Here is a 15,247-nt window from a genome sequence, read left to right on the forward strand (position 1 = left end):
GATATCAACATACCGTGGTGCTCGGCACGCGTTGGAATTTTTTATGGTCCCCACGAGAGGGAGAGAAAGGGAGAATGAATGAAAAGGGAGAAGGAGAATCGAAGGCCACACCCTTCGACTGTTGGTCGTTAACTATAAAACGTGGGGATGAAGAGGAGAGAAAAAGGACGATCGAGGACACGAGAAAAGGTATAGCCTTGCGATTGGATTTGATCTAATTTGATATTGGAATCACGTTTGTCAAACCATTTCGATTTTTTTTTTCCTCTTCCTTTGTTAAAATGATTAAATCAACAATTGAATTTAATTTCTCTAATTGAATGAGAAAGGAGAAGCTAGTTATTTTTTTCTTTTTTTTGGGGGAGGGGGGACAAGTAATAAAGGAAAGAAGAGGAGTTTAATTAATTTTTGAAATGGAAGGTGTTAATTCGCATGTATAGAATAAGGATATTGTTGCAACATGATAAACATTTGTCAGATAACTGTAAAAAGTATAATGTATACTACATTGTTATGTAATAATGAATCAAATATTGACTCGTAGTACTTGTTTATATTTACTAGTATTAATGAAAATATTATTATAGATAAATAAGTATGATTATTATTATTATATTATAATATTATTAAAGTACATAAAATTAATATTCAAAATATTGGTGTACTTAAAAAAGATCGTGTTACTCGTGTTACTTGTAGTTTTATTATCAAGTCACGTATCAAATTTTCTTTATATACAGATAAATAAAAGTTATCATTGATGTATCGAATATAATATAACGATTAGAGATAGATAAATTGTGCACGATCAAAATAGTTGCCAATACAATTCTACAGGATAAAATTTCAAGGATTTCTAGTATTAATCCTCGAAATTGATCGATGAGGCATCACTGACATAATTTTTTTTTTTTCTTCTTGTTTCTGTGAATACGTGGATTAGGTTCGTTTTCCAGGCGTTTTCGCTAGTTTGCACAGTGATTGGATTATCGAGGCGGATATGTAGGCTAGAATTTTGCGGATTTTGTTTTAGTGAGATTTTCGAAGTCGTTCGATAAAGTTTAATAGAAGTAATGATTTTAAATAAAAGAATGTTATTGTTTGTAATTGAACTAGATTATATCTGACGTTTTATTAGGAACAGAAAATAGAATTGAATAAAAAAAGATAGGAAATAAAGTAATACAAAAAGAATAAAAGATAGAAAATGAAGTTAGAGACGGAAAAGATATAAGAGATAGAAAATAAAGTTAAAAATATAGAAGATAGAAAATATATGAAACCAAAATATAAAGAGAAAAATTTTTCGATATAATTTTCAAATTGCAAAATAGTTTTCTTACATAGATATTAGAAATATTGACGTATATTATGGAAATATTTTGAAGATTATTATGATATCAGGGAATAACGTTGTAATCAAGTTAATATTTAACATATTTCAAATTCTTCAAACGAGATATTTACTTCAATTAAAAACATATTGATTAAAGACATTCATTTTTCGTTTATTTGCATTTTTTCGTAAACAGAATCGATATTATTTTATTTTATAATTATTTTCTATTTTTAGATAATAATTTAATAATTTAATTTTTAAATCCTGAATCGCACGAATGTTTGCTTCAAATAAAATTTGAAATATCACAGACAACTATTGATCTTTCAATAGTTATTTTAAGAATATTTAACATTTATAGAAAAGGGATTTATATTATATTAAATAAAGAAAAATAAAATAAATAATAAATTTTGATTTATTTCAAATTAGAGCAAATTTGAATAAATTATAGATACAGTTAATGTCTAATAATTCCGGTAAGTCGAAATTTAATAGATCTAACGAGATATAAATGGAAGTTCTATTGATTTTGGATTAACCATTGCAAATTCATTTCGCACTCGGGCTTTATTAATTCTGTAAACTTTCTCCATTCAAAGGAATAATTTCCACGAAAATTATGCCATCAACGAGAAAGTGAAAAGACTTGGATCAAAGTGGACGAATACCTATGAGAATTTTAAACAGCTGCTCTGCTGTGTTTGCTCTCATTTCACATTATTAACTTTTCCTCTTCTTTTTTCTCCCTTTTAATTTTTTATGCTAGATTAGATTCTAAAATTTTAAAGTTTATGGAAAAAACTCACCGACAAACTCTAATTTTACTTAATAAACGTTATAATGTATAGTACGTACTACATTATATATACCAACAAACAGTTTTCCTTTTATATTAAGATTTATTAAATATTTAAAATTATGATTAGGTAATCGTTTGATAACCCTTTTCGACCCTTTTCAATCTTTTTCAACCCTCATTATTTTAATCACGTTGATCTAGATACATATTTTATCTTACATGTACCATATTTCATATTAAATCATTTCAAAAATTTCCATATATGAAAATTTTATATCAAGCTACGTACAATGAATTTTTTATTAAATTATATCGATATTATATCGATATCATTATATTGAATTATTTTCGTAAAAGGATTAAAACGATTAATCTTTTCTTTTTTTTATTTTTTCAAGAACCATCACCACTGTACGACAACAATCACTATCATGAGGAATGTTTAAAATGTAACAGCTGCGGCTTGAATCTCACAGGACCCAATCAGAAACGGGCTAGACGGTGAGTGATTTAAGCAATCTTATATAATTACATATTAAATGTTACTCTGTTATCTGTAATCAAAATTTTGCATTATAATGATAAACACAATTTGTATATCAAATGTTACAATTATGCATACAAAATTTTGTATATTTAAGATGAATGTAGTTAATATTTTGTATTAATTAACAACTTGAGGTATAATTTGATTCTTTTTTAATTTTTTGTAATTATTATTTAATTGATTTGAGATATTTTGTTTACAGCAAAATATAAATTTATTCTTCTGTATTACAACAACAACACTATATTTTATTGTAATGGAAATTGTATTATGTAAAGAAATAAGCAAATAAGAAGTTTTTACCATTGTATGTTATATTTGAAGCCATTATGGTTCTTTGATTGCAACTAAGCAAAGTATTTTTAAAACGGAATATATATGTAAAAGCTTTTTACACAATGTTACATTTTAATGCAATTTCATGAATTCGCAGGCAACAATACAGTTCCTCAATAATATCAAAATGGAAAAATCTTATACCATATTCACAGTAGTTGTCGTATAATAGGAAATGAACGTATCTTTCGCAATATTACATGGAAATGAATCTTTATGCTTTACAAAGATTTTAGAAATGATGTAATAAATATAGCTATGACCTAAATATTGTAGAATATGTATGGAATCGTTTAAATAAAGGTAACATTGTTGGCAACATAAACCAGTTTTTTCAAATAAAGAAAATAGAATGCATGCATAAAACATGAAATGAATTCATTAGGAAATTATCGGGCAATCGAAATACTTGTTGATGCCCAGAAAGAAAAAGGTCAAACAAGATATCAGTTATCTCGAATTAGTATTTCTTGTGATGATCATCGATAATTATTCATGAATTTATATTATGAATACTTTTTCAAAAAATAAATATTGCTGAAGTTTTAATAATATTATATCATAATACGTTCTTGCTTTCATTCATAAAAAAAATACTAAATTTTCATTTTATTTCATCTATAACTTTCATATAAATATAAAACAAATTTTCATTTAGATTGAATTATTAAGAAAAAAATATATGTATGTATTTCAACATATATATTCGTTGAAATAATTCCATGTATCCTTATATTTATTCATAAAGATAAATAATTTTCATATATTATTTTATCCAAAACTTTTATATATACGCGAAACATATTCTAAAATCTAAATTAAATTAAAAAGAAAATATAAATGTAATAATTTTACGCATTTTTATATTCATTCGTAGAAATAAAAGAAAAGCTTCATTTCAATCGCTTTAATCAAGAATTTTATAAACAAAACACGTTCACGGGTAAATCAACAAAATTTTTTTTACCTATATTTTGTATTATTTTTAATACAGATAATGAAACTTTTCACGATATTTTTGTTATTTCAAGCTGATACAAAAGGCTGACATTTTATATCGTTCACGGATTGACTTTTCCTAATAAAAATTTTTAGATCGAGGATCTTCATTTCCTCGCGGTTTGTTTTCGTTCAAAAGAATTTTTCCATCGCGAAATGTATTTCCACGTGACATGGAAAAACGTCATGGCTGTTGGAATCGGTATTCGCTCGATCGTGGCCCCCGAGATGCATTTGATTCGAGGATCGATAAAACGAAAATTGTGTCGTGTGTGTTTTTTATTTCATGCAGGTGAAGTAGTTAAACGTGCACATGTGAATAGATGCGAAGATTGCATAGAATAATAAAAAAGGTAATTTGAAATATGTTCTGGAAGAAATATTTGAGGACGATATATTTTATTTATAAATGGAACTGTAAATTCTCTTTCTGCCAGCTCTTTCATAGAGAAAAAAATTGCTGCTATAGATTATATTCAATATAATTTTTGTAATATTAATATTAATATTATATATAATATTATATTAATCTAATATTAATATTAACTATTACGTATGGAATTACGAGTGTTTTAGATTATATATTAAATATCGTTCAAGTTATTTATTTAATATAAATCACTAAAATTCATTATTTATTTTTTATTTTCATTATTTATTTTATCTGGTTTCATAAATTTAAAATTTAGATGATAATTAAATAATGCACGAATAAATTCTAAAGCAAATTATTCAAAATTTAATAGATATTTTTTGTATTAATTATTACAAATGTGAAATATATATATATTTTTTTAATCGATTCTTAATAAAATAATTGATATTTATTAATTATTTTTCTTTAATCTATTGCTTCAATTATAAAGTGATAATAAAGTAATATGAAACACAATGATAAGGTGAGTATCATATCAAAAGATATAAAGTTTTACAATTGTGCAAATATTATTAAATTTGCACGAATAAAAAGATTGCAGTTTTCATTTCATATACCCCGAGGGAGAAGCTGTTATTTTTATTGATCGTCGACCTATAAAAATATACAATTTAATTGAACCGCTGAGATAAATATTTTCCCAACCGATATATTGTATACATAAAACATACAGTATACAACTTGCACTATTTTTACAAAATAAACATGCATCTCGTAAGAAAAGAATAATATTTGTCCACAAGGGAATAAAATTTTTTCTAAAATTTTTTCTTAAATATTCATAAATTCGATAAAGATAAGTAAAAAATAAAAAATATGATTAAATGATATGATTAAAGTAAATTTAAAATTCACCTCTTAATTTATAATAATAAAAATTATTATTACATAACACAGAGTTAAAATAACACGAGATATATTTTTACATTTCACAAAATATAAAAAAACTCTCATCAAAATATTATTAAATAACAAAAGACAAATCTTCGCATGGTACAAAAACAAGATAGCAAAAAAGTTTTTCAAATTTATAAAATATGAAATTCTATAATCTGGATATTATTCCGCAATATCAAACAACAAGATAATATCAACAATTATTAAATCTTCATTTCATCATCGATTATAAAATATTCTAAAGAGCAACGGTAAGATTATAAATTTAAGAAAGAAAAAAAAATTGTGAAATGGAACAAATCAATCAGGAAGCAAGTTAACAAAAGATATCGTATCGGAAATCAGAAGAAATTTTTCCATCAGCTCGTTATACGTATAACAAGCTCGTCGTTATTAATTGAAAAAATATTGTTCGATTTATTTAGAGATGCAGAGGGATTATTAATTCCTTCTGTTTCACAGGTTCAAGAACCAAATACTTTGCGATCTTCACTTCGCTGACGTGGCGCTGATGGAGTGCTCGGACTTCATGCAGCAGTTGCGCAGCTTCAAACCACAAAGTTTAGGCTGCGCAGTTGCCCGAAGGAAGTCATCGACCACCTTAATCTTCCCCTTACCACCGCAAGCTTGTTCAGGTATGGCCAGCTAATTTGTCAATTTTCCAAACTATCTTGTGGCATGTGTGTCTTGTGAAATGGTTTAAAATAGCAATCAATGTAAAAAGGAAATATTGTATTGTAAAGTAAAGTGTAGAAATATTAGAATATGTTTTATAAGTGAATCAAACAAGATTTCACTTTGTCAAGATTTATAATATATTTGTCATATTTTTTATCAATGTCTTAAGGTTCGAACAGTTATTTGCTAACAGGAAGTAATATTGAGAAAGTCCTATTGTAAATTCCTTATCTCCTTCCTCATTAACTCTGATATACAAAAACAAAATAAAACAGAATATATAATCACTTTTATCGAACACACGGTTCAATGGAAACACATTTAATTCAAGCAGACTTTTAAATTTCATGATTCAATAAACAAAAAGGTTTTCACAAAGTTGTTATTACATAATGGTAAAATTAAAAATCATACATAACTTTTCCATCGATTATTAATTTTTCATTTAATTATATATAATAAGTTAAAAATAATATAACTTATTAAATTTGATAATTAAATATTAGGATAATTATATAACGCGGACTTTACTTATTTCGAGAAATATATAAGCTGATGTTATTAGAGATGCTGAAAATTCACGCAGTCGCCGGTTGAAGGTTAACAAGTTAAGAGACTCGAGAACGAGTTGAGGGGAAACGGAAGGAAAGAGACTAGAATTGCGAACTTTTACTAGACGTACATATGTATGAGTCGACGCTACAGGTGGTTTCTCCTGTCTTGGATTACACGCCTTTACATTCACTGGCTTCGTTTCGAATCTAAATCGAATCGAATTAAATCCTCAAGTATTCAACGTGATTAAGTTTTTGTGGTTTTGTTGGCGTATTGGTATATGATTTAATTTGTACATTTTTCTCATCCTTATTTTTAAAATAAGATATAATTTAGGAAGAAAAAAAAGCTACACATATATTTTATCTTGGAAAGAATATTTTACAATTAATATTAATATTCAATTATCTTAGAATTTTAGAATTTTAAAAATTGATTTATTGAAATTTTTATTTCAATTAATTATGGTTCACTTCTTATAATAGTTTATTGTTCCAAGGGAATGTTATTTTTTTATAAAAATATTATAAAAGAATTCTACAAAAGATATTATAAAATTTTCATATAATAAAAGATTGTAATTTATTTCGTTTGATTTAAAATTATATGTTTGATTTTTATTAATATCTTTTAAGTTTTTCAGAAGAGTATATTTCAGAAATTTAATTTTTCTTAATGCAAATTGATCTTAAGATTTGAAGATAAATTTTAGAAAGAAAAATCTTCTGTTTGGAAGATAAATTCGTAGAAATTTATAAAATTTATTACTGTAAGTAAATAAATTTCCACTTAATGATATTGGGACATATCTTTCGACATATTTGAAGAAACGTGAAGGAAACGTGCATGTATTTTGTATTCTGGAATCATTTAAGTAAATAAACATGTTTTGCAACATGTTTTGAAAGCTTAATTGAACGAACGTGTTTCGCATATTCAAGTTATTTATTATTTCAAGGCAAATATTTGTCATGTGGACAGAAATGGTTATTTGCTAATTGCAAAAATAGAAATGTCGTCAAACTTTGATAAAATAAATGTTTGAGCATTTTAAAATATAATACTTTATTTATCTATTGTTTTAAATTATTTCCACTTGATATTTCAATATAGATATATTTCATCTAAAAGGAAATAATTTTTGAAAGAAATTAATATGTTTAAAATTTATTATAATTAAAATAAATATTAATATTTCATTTTTTTAAAGAAAGCTATACAGTTTATAAAAAAAAAAATTCTATGTCACTTGACTTAGAAATGAAATTCTTTCTATCAAATAAATTTATATATGTACACTCATCGAAACAATAATAATGTTCAATATATTCCACGTTGAATATAATCAAAAGTAAAATAAAATTCAACGAAAGTAAAATAGTAAATCTCTTTCGCCAATAATTAATATTCGTTTTTTTTTTTTTTGACGAAAAATTAATAACAGAGAAAATCCAAATAATCTGACAAAATTATAGACAACTTAATATTCCATACGTGTGGGAGCATTTATACATTCGTATACTTTGAAAATTTATTCTCGTACATGTAATTAAATCGTTATTTAATTTAATACACCGTTGCTAAATGACATCCGCAACATCGCCCGCGTACGAAATTAATCAAGTTTACATAAATTCATGGAAATGCGATGTTAAAAGTATTCGGTTCCAATAATACAAATATCCATTTTATTCATGAAACGAGTTCAGTTTGAAATCGTGCGTAAATGCGAAAAATCAAATAAACGTTTTTACAGAATTTTCACTGACAATTGTTACAATGGAATCCATCGAGTTCAACGACAAAATTGGCGTAAACTCGCGTGTATGCAAGCAACGTGCATACATACACGTATAAATCTGTTTTAATAAAAATCGAAACTCATGTGAAATGTAAAAAGTTTCATCTGGATTTCAATGTTTTCTATTATTTCCGATAGAAATAAATTTTATAAAAGCTACGAATATCACAAAAATCTTTAAGTGAAAATAATCTTCAATATCTATAACCATCTATCTAAAACAAAATTATATATTTTCTCAATTTTAAATTTTTTTAAAGATACATAAATCATTATCGATGAGAAGAAGGAAAAGTAACAAATTTAAACTTATCTCATCGGGATAAAATCCAATCCATATAATTCTAAAAAGGAGAGAGAGAGAGAGAAAAAAGAAAAAAAAAGAAACTAATCTAGAAGCAAACTCGATCCATCAAACATTTACTCGACACCGCGACAAGATTACCACCCCTCCATCAATCTAAAAAAAAAAAAAATCTCACCGTAATACCAACCTTCTCTCCCTTCTCAAAAAGTCCAAAAATTTTGCCAAGAATTACCAACGATATTAGACTGCGGATGTTTACATAAATTATTATATAGAAAACAGGTAAAGCAATAATGGACAAATACATATTTTATTTCCTATCTTTCGCGTAATAAATATGTTTTGCATATTGATATTTATAATTATATGCAAAAATATATTATTATATATTCACATATACATATTCTATAATCATATAGCAAATTTATCGTTAGATTAATTTATTCTATCGGTAAACTCTCACATAACAGCGTAGTCATAGTATACGTGTAGTAAATGCTAATTATAGGCTATACAAACCATATTTTTTGCAACCTTGAGTTATTAATTGAACACGTTACATTACATTTTGAATTAGAACAATTCAGATATTATCAGAACGATAAGATAATTATTCGTACAAGGATTTTTGGATATTTAGAAAAAAAAAAATAGACGTAACTTTTTTTAAAAATCCATCATCATTAACACTATCGATAACGCGATACTAACGTCACACGATCCTGCCCAATCACTACTCCTGCCCAACATTCTTATTATTATACTTACTACTTCAATTTTTTTGATTGTTCGTTATCTCGCCTTTCAAATATTCGTATTATCATATTTTTCCGCAAACTGAAATATAACCGAGAAAATTATTATTGCGAGAGTTACATCGAATTTTGAAAAAAAAAAAAAATATATAAAACGTGAGAATGAAAATCGCGAGGGGAAACATCCGCAGTTTAATCGTTATTTTATCCTCATATGAGAGGATATATCTCGCGATCCTTCGACGCAGAGATACGAGAAGAAGCTGGAAGAGGAGCATCGTCATCCGTAGGAAGGGGGTGTAAAAGAGGAACCGGCTGTCCCCGGGTATCGACGATCGAATTTACGAACCACTACAGGCCATTAGTTCCTGCAGGGAGAAAGCCGAGATTAGAGGGGCGGAAAGACGACCAGTCTGGAGAGAGAAAGGGAGAGAGAGAGAGAGGGAGAGGGAGAGAGACGAGGATGCACCGGGGCCGGTTCACTTTAAGTTCGAATACCAAGCCTGTCTATAAACAGTTTGGTGTTCTACCTTACAGTGAGTCGACCGTGGTATCGTCGACGTTCCAACAAGTAAAGAGAGAGAGAGAGAGAGAGAGAGAGAGAGAATGTTGAACGTGTGTGTCTATCTAAAGGTTGGTGTATAACACGTGTATTCACGACAAATTAATTTTTGATTGAAAAAATATAGTGTTTTCTTATTGGCTTTATTGATCTAAGGGGATTTCTAACAGGTTGTCGATATTCGAGAGATATATCGCTTGATTTGCGACTTTTTTCTTTGAGAGGGCTCTCTTGAATTGCTTGCTTTTAATGCGATGATCGTTTTGATAGGATATTTTAGAAGTTTTTAGTTCTTCTCTTTTTTTGTCGGACAATTCTTAATATCTGAATTTATTTATAAAAAAAAAAAATGTTAGATGTTTAATTATCTTTCAGTACATAAATAACGGTTGAATTTTTACTATTTTTTGTTTTTACTAGGGATTATTTCTAAATGAAGGAGAAAACAAAAATAGAAAAATAATAAACGAATTTTTACAATAACATATGATATAATTATATACATAAAGAATAAAAATTACAAGCAAAATGCTGCATTAAGATTTAATTAGTTGTACAAATTTTCAAATATATCGTCTTCATCGTGATCATCCTCGAGCCATCTTATCTTTAAGAACTTTTTTCGTGACACTATATAAAATGATCTCGAATTTACCAATCATCAATTCTATTTCTCTAAAAAAAAGAATAATATCTATATCTATACAATAATTATAATATCAAGGATTTATGACATAATCTTCATATCATTTAGAAATTTTATTTTTTATATCCATGAAAAATGGATATTCCACGATGTTTCATTTTCCAGAAAATCTTTACCCAGAATTTGATTTCTTCAAAAATATCTCGTACAATAATCCGCGTGTCATAAACCTTCTAGAGAGAAAAAGAGGCAGAAAGAAAAGAGAGAAAGAGAAGGAGAAAGGCGGATCGATGAAAAGCGGAATATTGCGAAGGGGGAAACGCGATACGTGACTAAGTGGATGGGATAGCCTAGTTGCACGTCGAAAGAAAAAATCCTTGAAAGAGGGCAACCCCCGATAGTTCGATCGGATTCGACCCCAACTTGCTTCCTTAATGATTTCCACGCCTCTCGACTCTTTCACGTTTCCACGTGGCTACGAGGAAACGTCTTCGAGGTGGTTTGGATCGACTGTTGCTTCGGAGTGGAGGGTGAATAATAAGAGGGTGGATTCGTTGAAATTTCGTTCTCGATCGAGGATGCGAAGAATGTGTTGTTTCGAGGAGGATGGAAGGATGAATTGAGGAGAATAATGGGAAATGAAATTGGGGGGAGACAGGGATGTGAAGTAGTTGCATGGTGTTTCTGAAAAAGTTTCTGTTTATTGCTGAGTTTTGAGAAGACTCGTGAGGATAATTTTTAGATGTCGTTTACTTTTACGATAAAGTAAGTAATAATGATAAAAACTTGTGCAACGTTGTTATATAGATAGATAAATAATAATTGAATTTGGTATACGATTGTTAAAATTAGATATATGGTATATGTATAAAATAATTTTCGTATATCTACTGTGTTCAATTACAGTGAATTCAGATTGTGAAATTGCAAGTTTTTATTAAAATGATAATTATATAATTGTAGATTTGCTAATTTGTATTTTTTAATGAATAAATATGACACGATAAGGATTGCTTTATCGAATAATACGTAGTTTCTCATCGAAATAAGAAAAAGATAATGATTATTCGTTGTTAAATGAAGAAATAAGAAATAAAATAAATAAAATAAATTTAAATGAATAATTATTTCGTATAAAAATAAAAGTAAAAGCAAACAAGTAAGTTTTCTATTATATAACAAATAAAAGAAAGAAAATCGGATAAATTAATTAGAGATTACGAGTACTAAATAATGAACAATGATTAATGGAATACATAACCGTAATCAAATAACAAACGGATGAAACAAATAAAATCTCTTTCGTTATTTGAACAACGTCCAACAAATATTTCATGTATTATATTTTTTTAATTTTATTTTATTTGCTTCTCGCTCACGGAATTATATTTTAGTCGTACATCATTATAATGAAGTTGCGCAATGTCTTTTTAATAAAATTACTAGTTTCTGAATTTCCCATTAAACTTCAAAATTGTAATAAATTATAATCCTCTTCTCTCATTAGTAAATAAAATTCAAATTATAAATTATTAAAGGACATAATAAATACAGTTTAAAAATAATAAATAATTAATTATAACTTGATTAATTTGTACAATGAATATTTTAAAAAAATTATATCATTATGTATTCTTAATATTATAAAATAATCATTATTCTAAAATTATTATTTTACATTTTCAAGATTATTCACAATTTCAACCTGAATTTAATCTTTTAAAAAAATCATTCTTTGATTAAATGAATACAATAAAAATTAAATGGATATAAAAATTACGTTAAAATTATTATTTTAAATTTCAAAGAAAAAAAATTCAAATAATTCAACTCTAATTTGTTCAAATTAATTTATTCCTTAAATCCTCACGAAGAGAGACCATCCTTTCCTTCGTTACTTTTATCCATAATAATTTGCAATATGATTAACCAAAATATTATATTTTCCAATAGATGAATTCTGCAACGAGTTCCCTCACAACCTGATACCTACACCTGGCTACTGGATCGAGTGCTCCAGACAGCAGATCACCTCTGACACGATCTGGGATGAGAGCGAGAGCGGAGAGGCGACCGACACAGAATTGGCCGAGGTCCAGCAAGAGTCTGACACCGACGAAGTGCCCAGAAAGAAGACCACCATCGAGGAGCAATGGGAGAAGAACCAAGGATTCGAGTTGACCTCGGTCGAACAAGAAACATACGAGAAATATTTCTATGGAACTGAGCATTGGAATTATTTCACCAACGACGACGACCTTGGCCCCGTGATACTTAGCATCAAGCAGGAAACGTTGAATAGTCGGGATCAGTTCAGAATTCTCGTCAGGGCTATCAGTTACACTGTGCACGGACTGATTCCCGCGAGTTGTGTATTTGCTGACAGGTATTTATTTTATTTAATTTTTTATTTTCAGTAAGAATTTTATAAGAATTTTAATATTTATAGAATTTTATAGAATTTTGATATTTTTTAATATCTCTTGGAAAAATATTGGAAAAATATTTGTATTTGTATTTTAAGTGGATAGAAATTTGTTGATTGCGTCAATTGCAAAAGTAATTTCGAAAAATCAATAACACGAGTCGAACAAGTAGTATAAGTCAGCCATTTCGCTTGTAAGTGTAATATACGCATATCGAGTGACACAGTTAAAAGTGAGAGTAAAGAATGGTTATATCCTAACTCTCTCTAGAGATATTAATATCGTTTAAGTAAATGGGATTAAGAGAAAAGTTGTTTTATATTTCGAAATGAAATGGGATAATGCAAATTTTGTGTCTTTGGATAGGAAGATATGTTTTAAATTACTTTTGAGAATATTACAAATTTATTACATTCCAATTGAAAGAATCATAAAATGCTATTTGTTGCACAAATAACAAATAGTTAACTTTATTGCTACGAGGAGCACATACTTATATGAAACATATATACGCTTTTAGAAATCATTTAGTGAAAGACAACACAGATTTCTCTGTAACACAGAATTGCTTTTATTTTCATTTAGAAATGTTACGCTGTAAACAATCGGAGTGAAATCAAATAAAATCTAAATCTGTTGATGCATTGATAATATGCTGATTACGTAATATTACGTTTTCTTTTTTTAAAGACTTATCAACGATTAAAAAAAAAATAATACAAATTATAAAAATTCTACAAAAATTGAAGAAAAAAAAAATTAAATTTCAAATCAGGTAAATCTCCCTCACTTTTCGAAATCTCTTCTTTTTGAAAATATAAATCGATCGTTTTCGTGTTACAAATTATTTTTCATTCTCGTTTTTCAGGTACAATCGAGAGGAAGTGGTGCGTAGTTTAGGCAAAGAGGTGAACGTGAATCCACCGTTAACGTTGGGCCAATTACCTGACACCCAGGACGAGCTTCTGAAGCTGGATCAGGTGTTCATAAAATCGGAACTGAAAGTCGGGGTTCTTTACGTTCAAGAGAATCAATGCACGGAAGAAGAGATATTGGATAACCACGAGAATTCACCATTGTTCGACGAGTTCCTGCAGATTCTCGGCGATAAAATTCGTCTGAAGGGTTTCGACAAGTACAAGGGTGGATTGGATACGATTCACGATCTGACCGGATTGTACTCGGTCTACACCAATTGGCGAGGGATCGAGATCATGTACCACGTGTCCACCTTTCTCCCCAATGAGAAACACGACGTACAGAGGGTAAAGAAAAATTTTTTTCTCCAACATATTCATTTCTGACTAATTTTCAAATAATCGATATTTTCATTATTGTATCTACTATGCCTCTATCAATTAAATCGATCTGTCCTCTTTGATATTTATTGATTTATTTAATTAATTTAATTTATTTATTTATTTATTTATTTAATTTAATTAATTTATTTATTTAATTTTTCAAGATAATGGTAATGTTTTTTTTTTTTTAGGTGCAAAAGAAACGACACATAGGAAACGATATAGTGTGCGTCGTGTTCTTGGAGGCTGACAAGACGTCGTTTAATCCAGCTTGTATGAAATCGCATTTCCTCTACACGTTTATTCTGGTTCGAGTCAGTCCACGGATAAAAAGGAAGGTTACCAGATACGAAGTATCCGTCGCTACGAGGGACGAAGTTGGAGCATACAAACCTTATCTTTGGGAACAAAATGTGTTTAAAAAGGGTAAATAATATTTAATCCTACACATTCTATCAAGAAATCTTAATTTGCAAAAATGTATGAATATAGTTAGGCTTGTGATTTCTACAAGATATTAATATATATATAGGTCCCATGTTTCGTGAGTGGTTATTGACAAAGATTGTCAACGGGGAGAGAGCGAGTTATTCCGCGCCAAAATTCGCAAAGATGCAAGAGAGAACGAGGACTCAAATGTTGGAAGACATTGTAGCTAACTTGGCCAATCACGCAGAAACTGGCCAAATTCCAAAACCGTACAGGTGAGTAAAAAAATAAAAATTAATAAGGATAAGAATAAATTAAACGCTGATTGGTTTTTTTACTTTGCATTACATTTTATTATATTATATTATATACAATTTTACAATTAATACAATTATTACAATTGACATTGTTATTTTTTTTTTTTTTTTTTA

General features: G+C 28.0%; 1 protein-coding gene across 1 annotated transcript in view; it reads left to right on the forward strand.

Annotated features, from left to right (window-relative positions):
- Window positions 1–15,247, forward strand: part of LOC102678131 — a 135,820-nt gene that overhangs the window by 116,904 nt on the left and 3,669 nt on the right. The window contains 6 exon segments of the mRNA XM_031512721.1: window positions 2,540–2,642; window positions 5,819–5,991; window positions 12,614–13,046; window positions 13,955–14,351; window positions 14,579–14,813; window positions 14,920–15,105. Coding sequence (XP_031368581.1) covers window positions 2,540–2,642; window positions 5,819–5,991; window positions 12,614–13,046; window positions 13,955–14,351; window positions 14,579–14,813; window positions 14,920–15,105 — 1,527 coding nt within the window.

This window comes from Apis dorsata, unplaced genomic scaffold (genome assembly GCF_000469605.1).
Source record: "Apis dorsata unplaced genomic scaffold, Apis dorsata 1.3 scaffold_514, whole genome shotgun sequence".
Taxonomy (NCBI): Eukaryota; Metazoa; Arthropoda; class Insecta; order Hymenoptera; family Apidae; genus Apis; species Apis dorsata.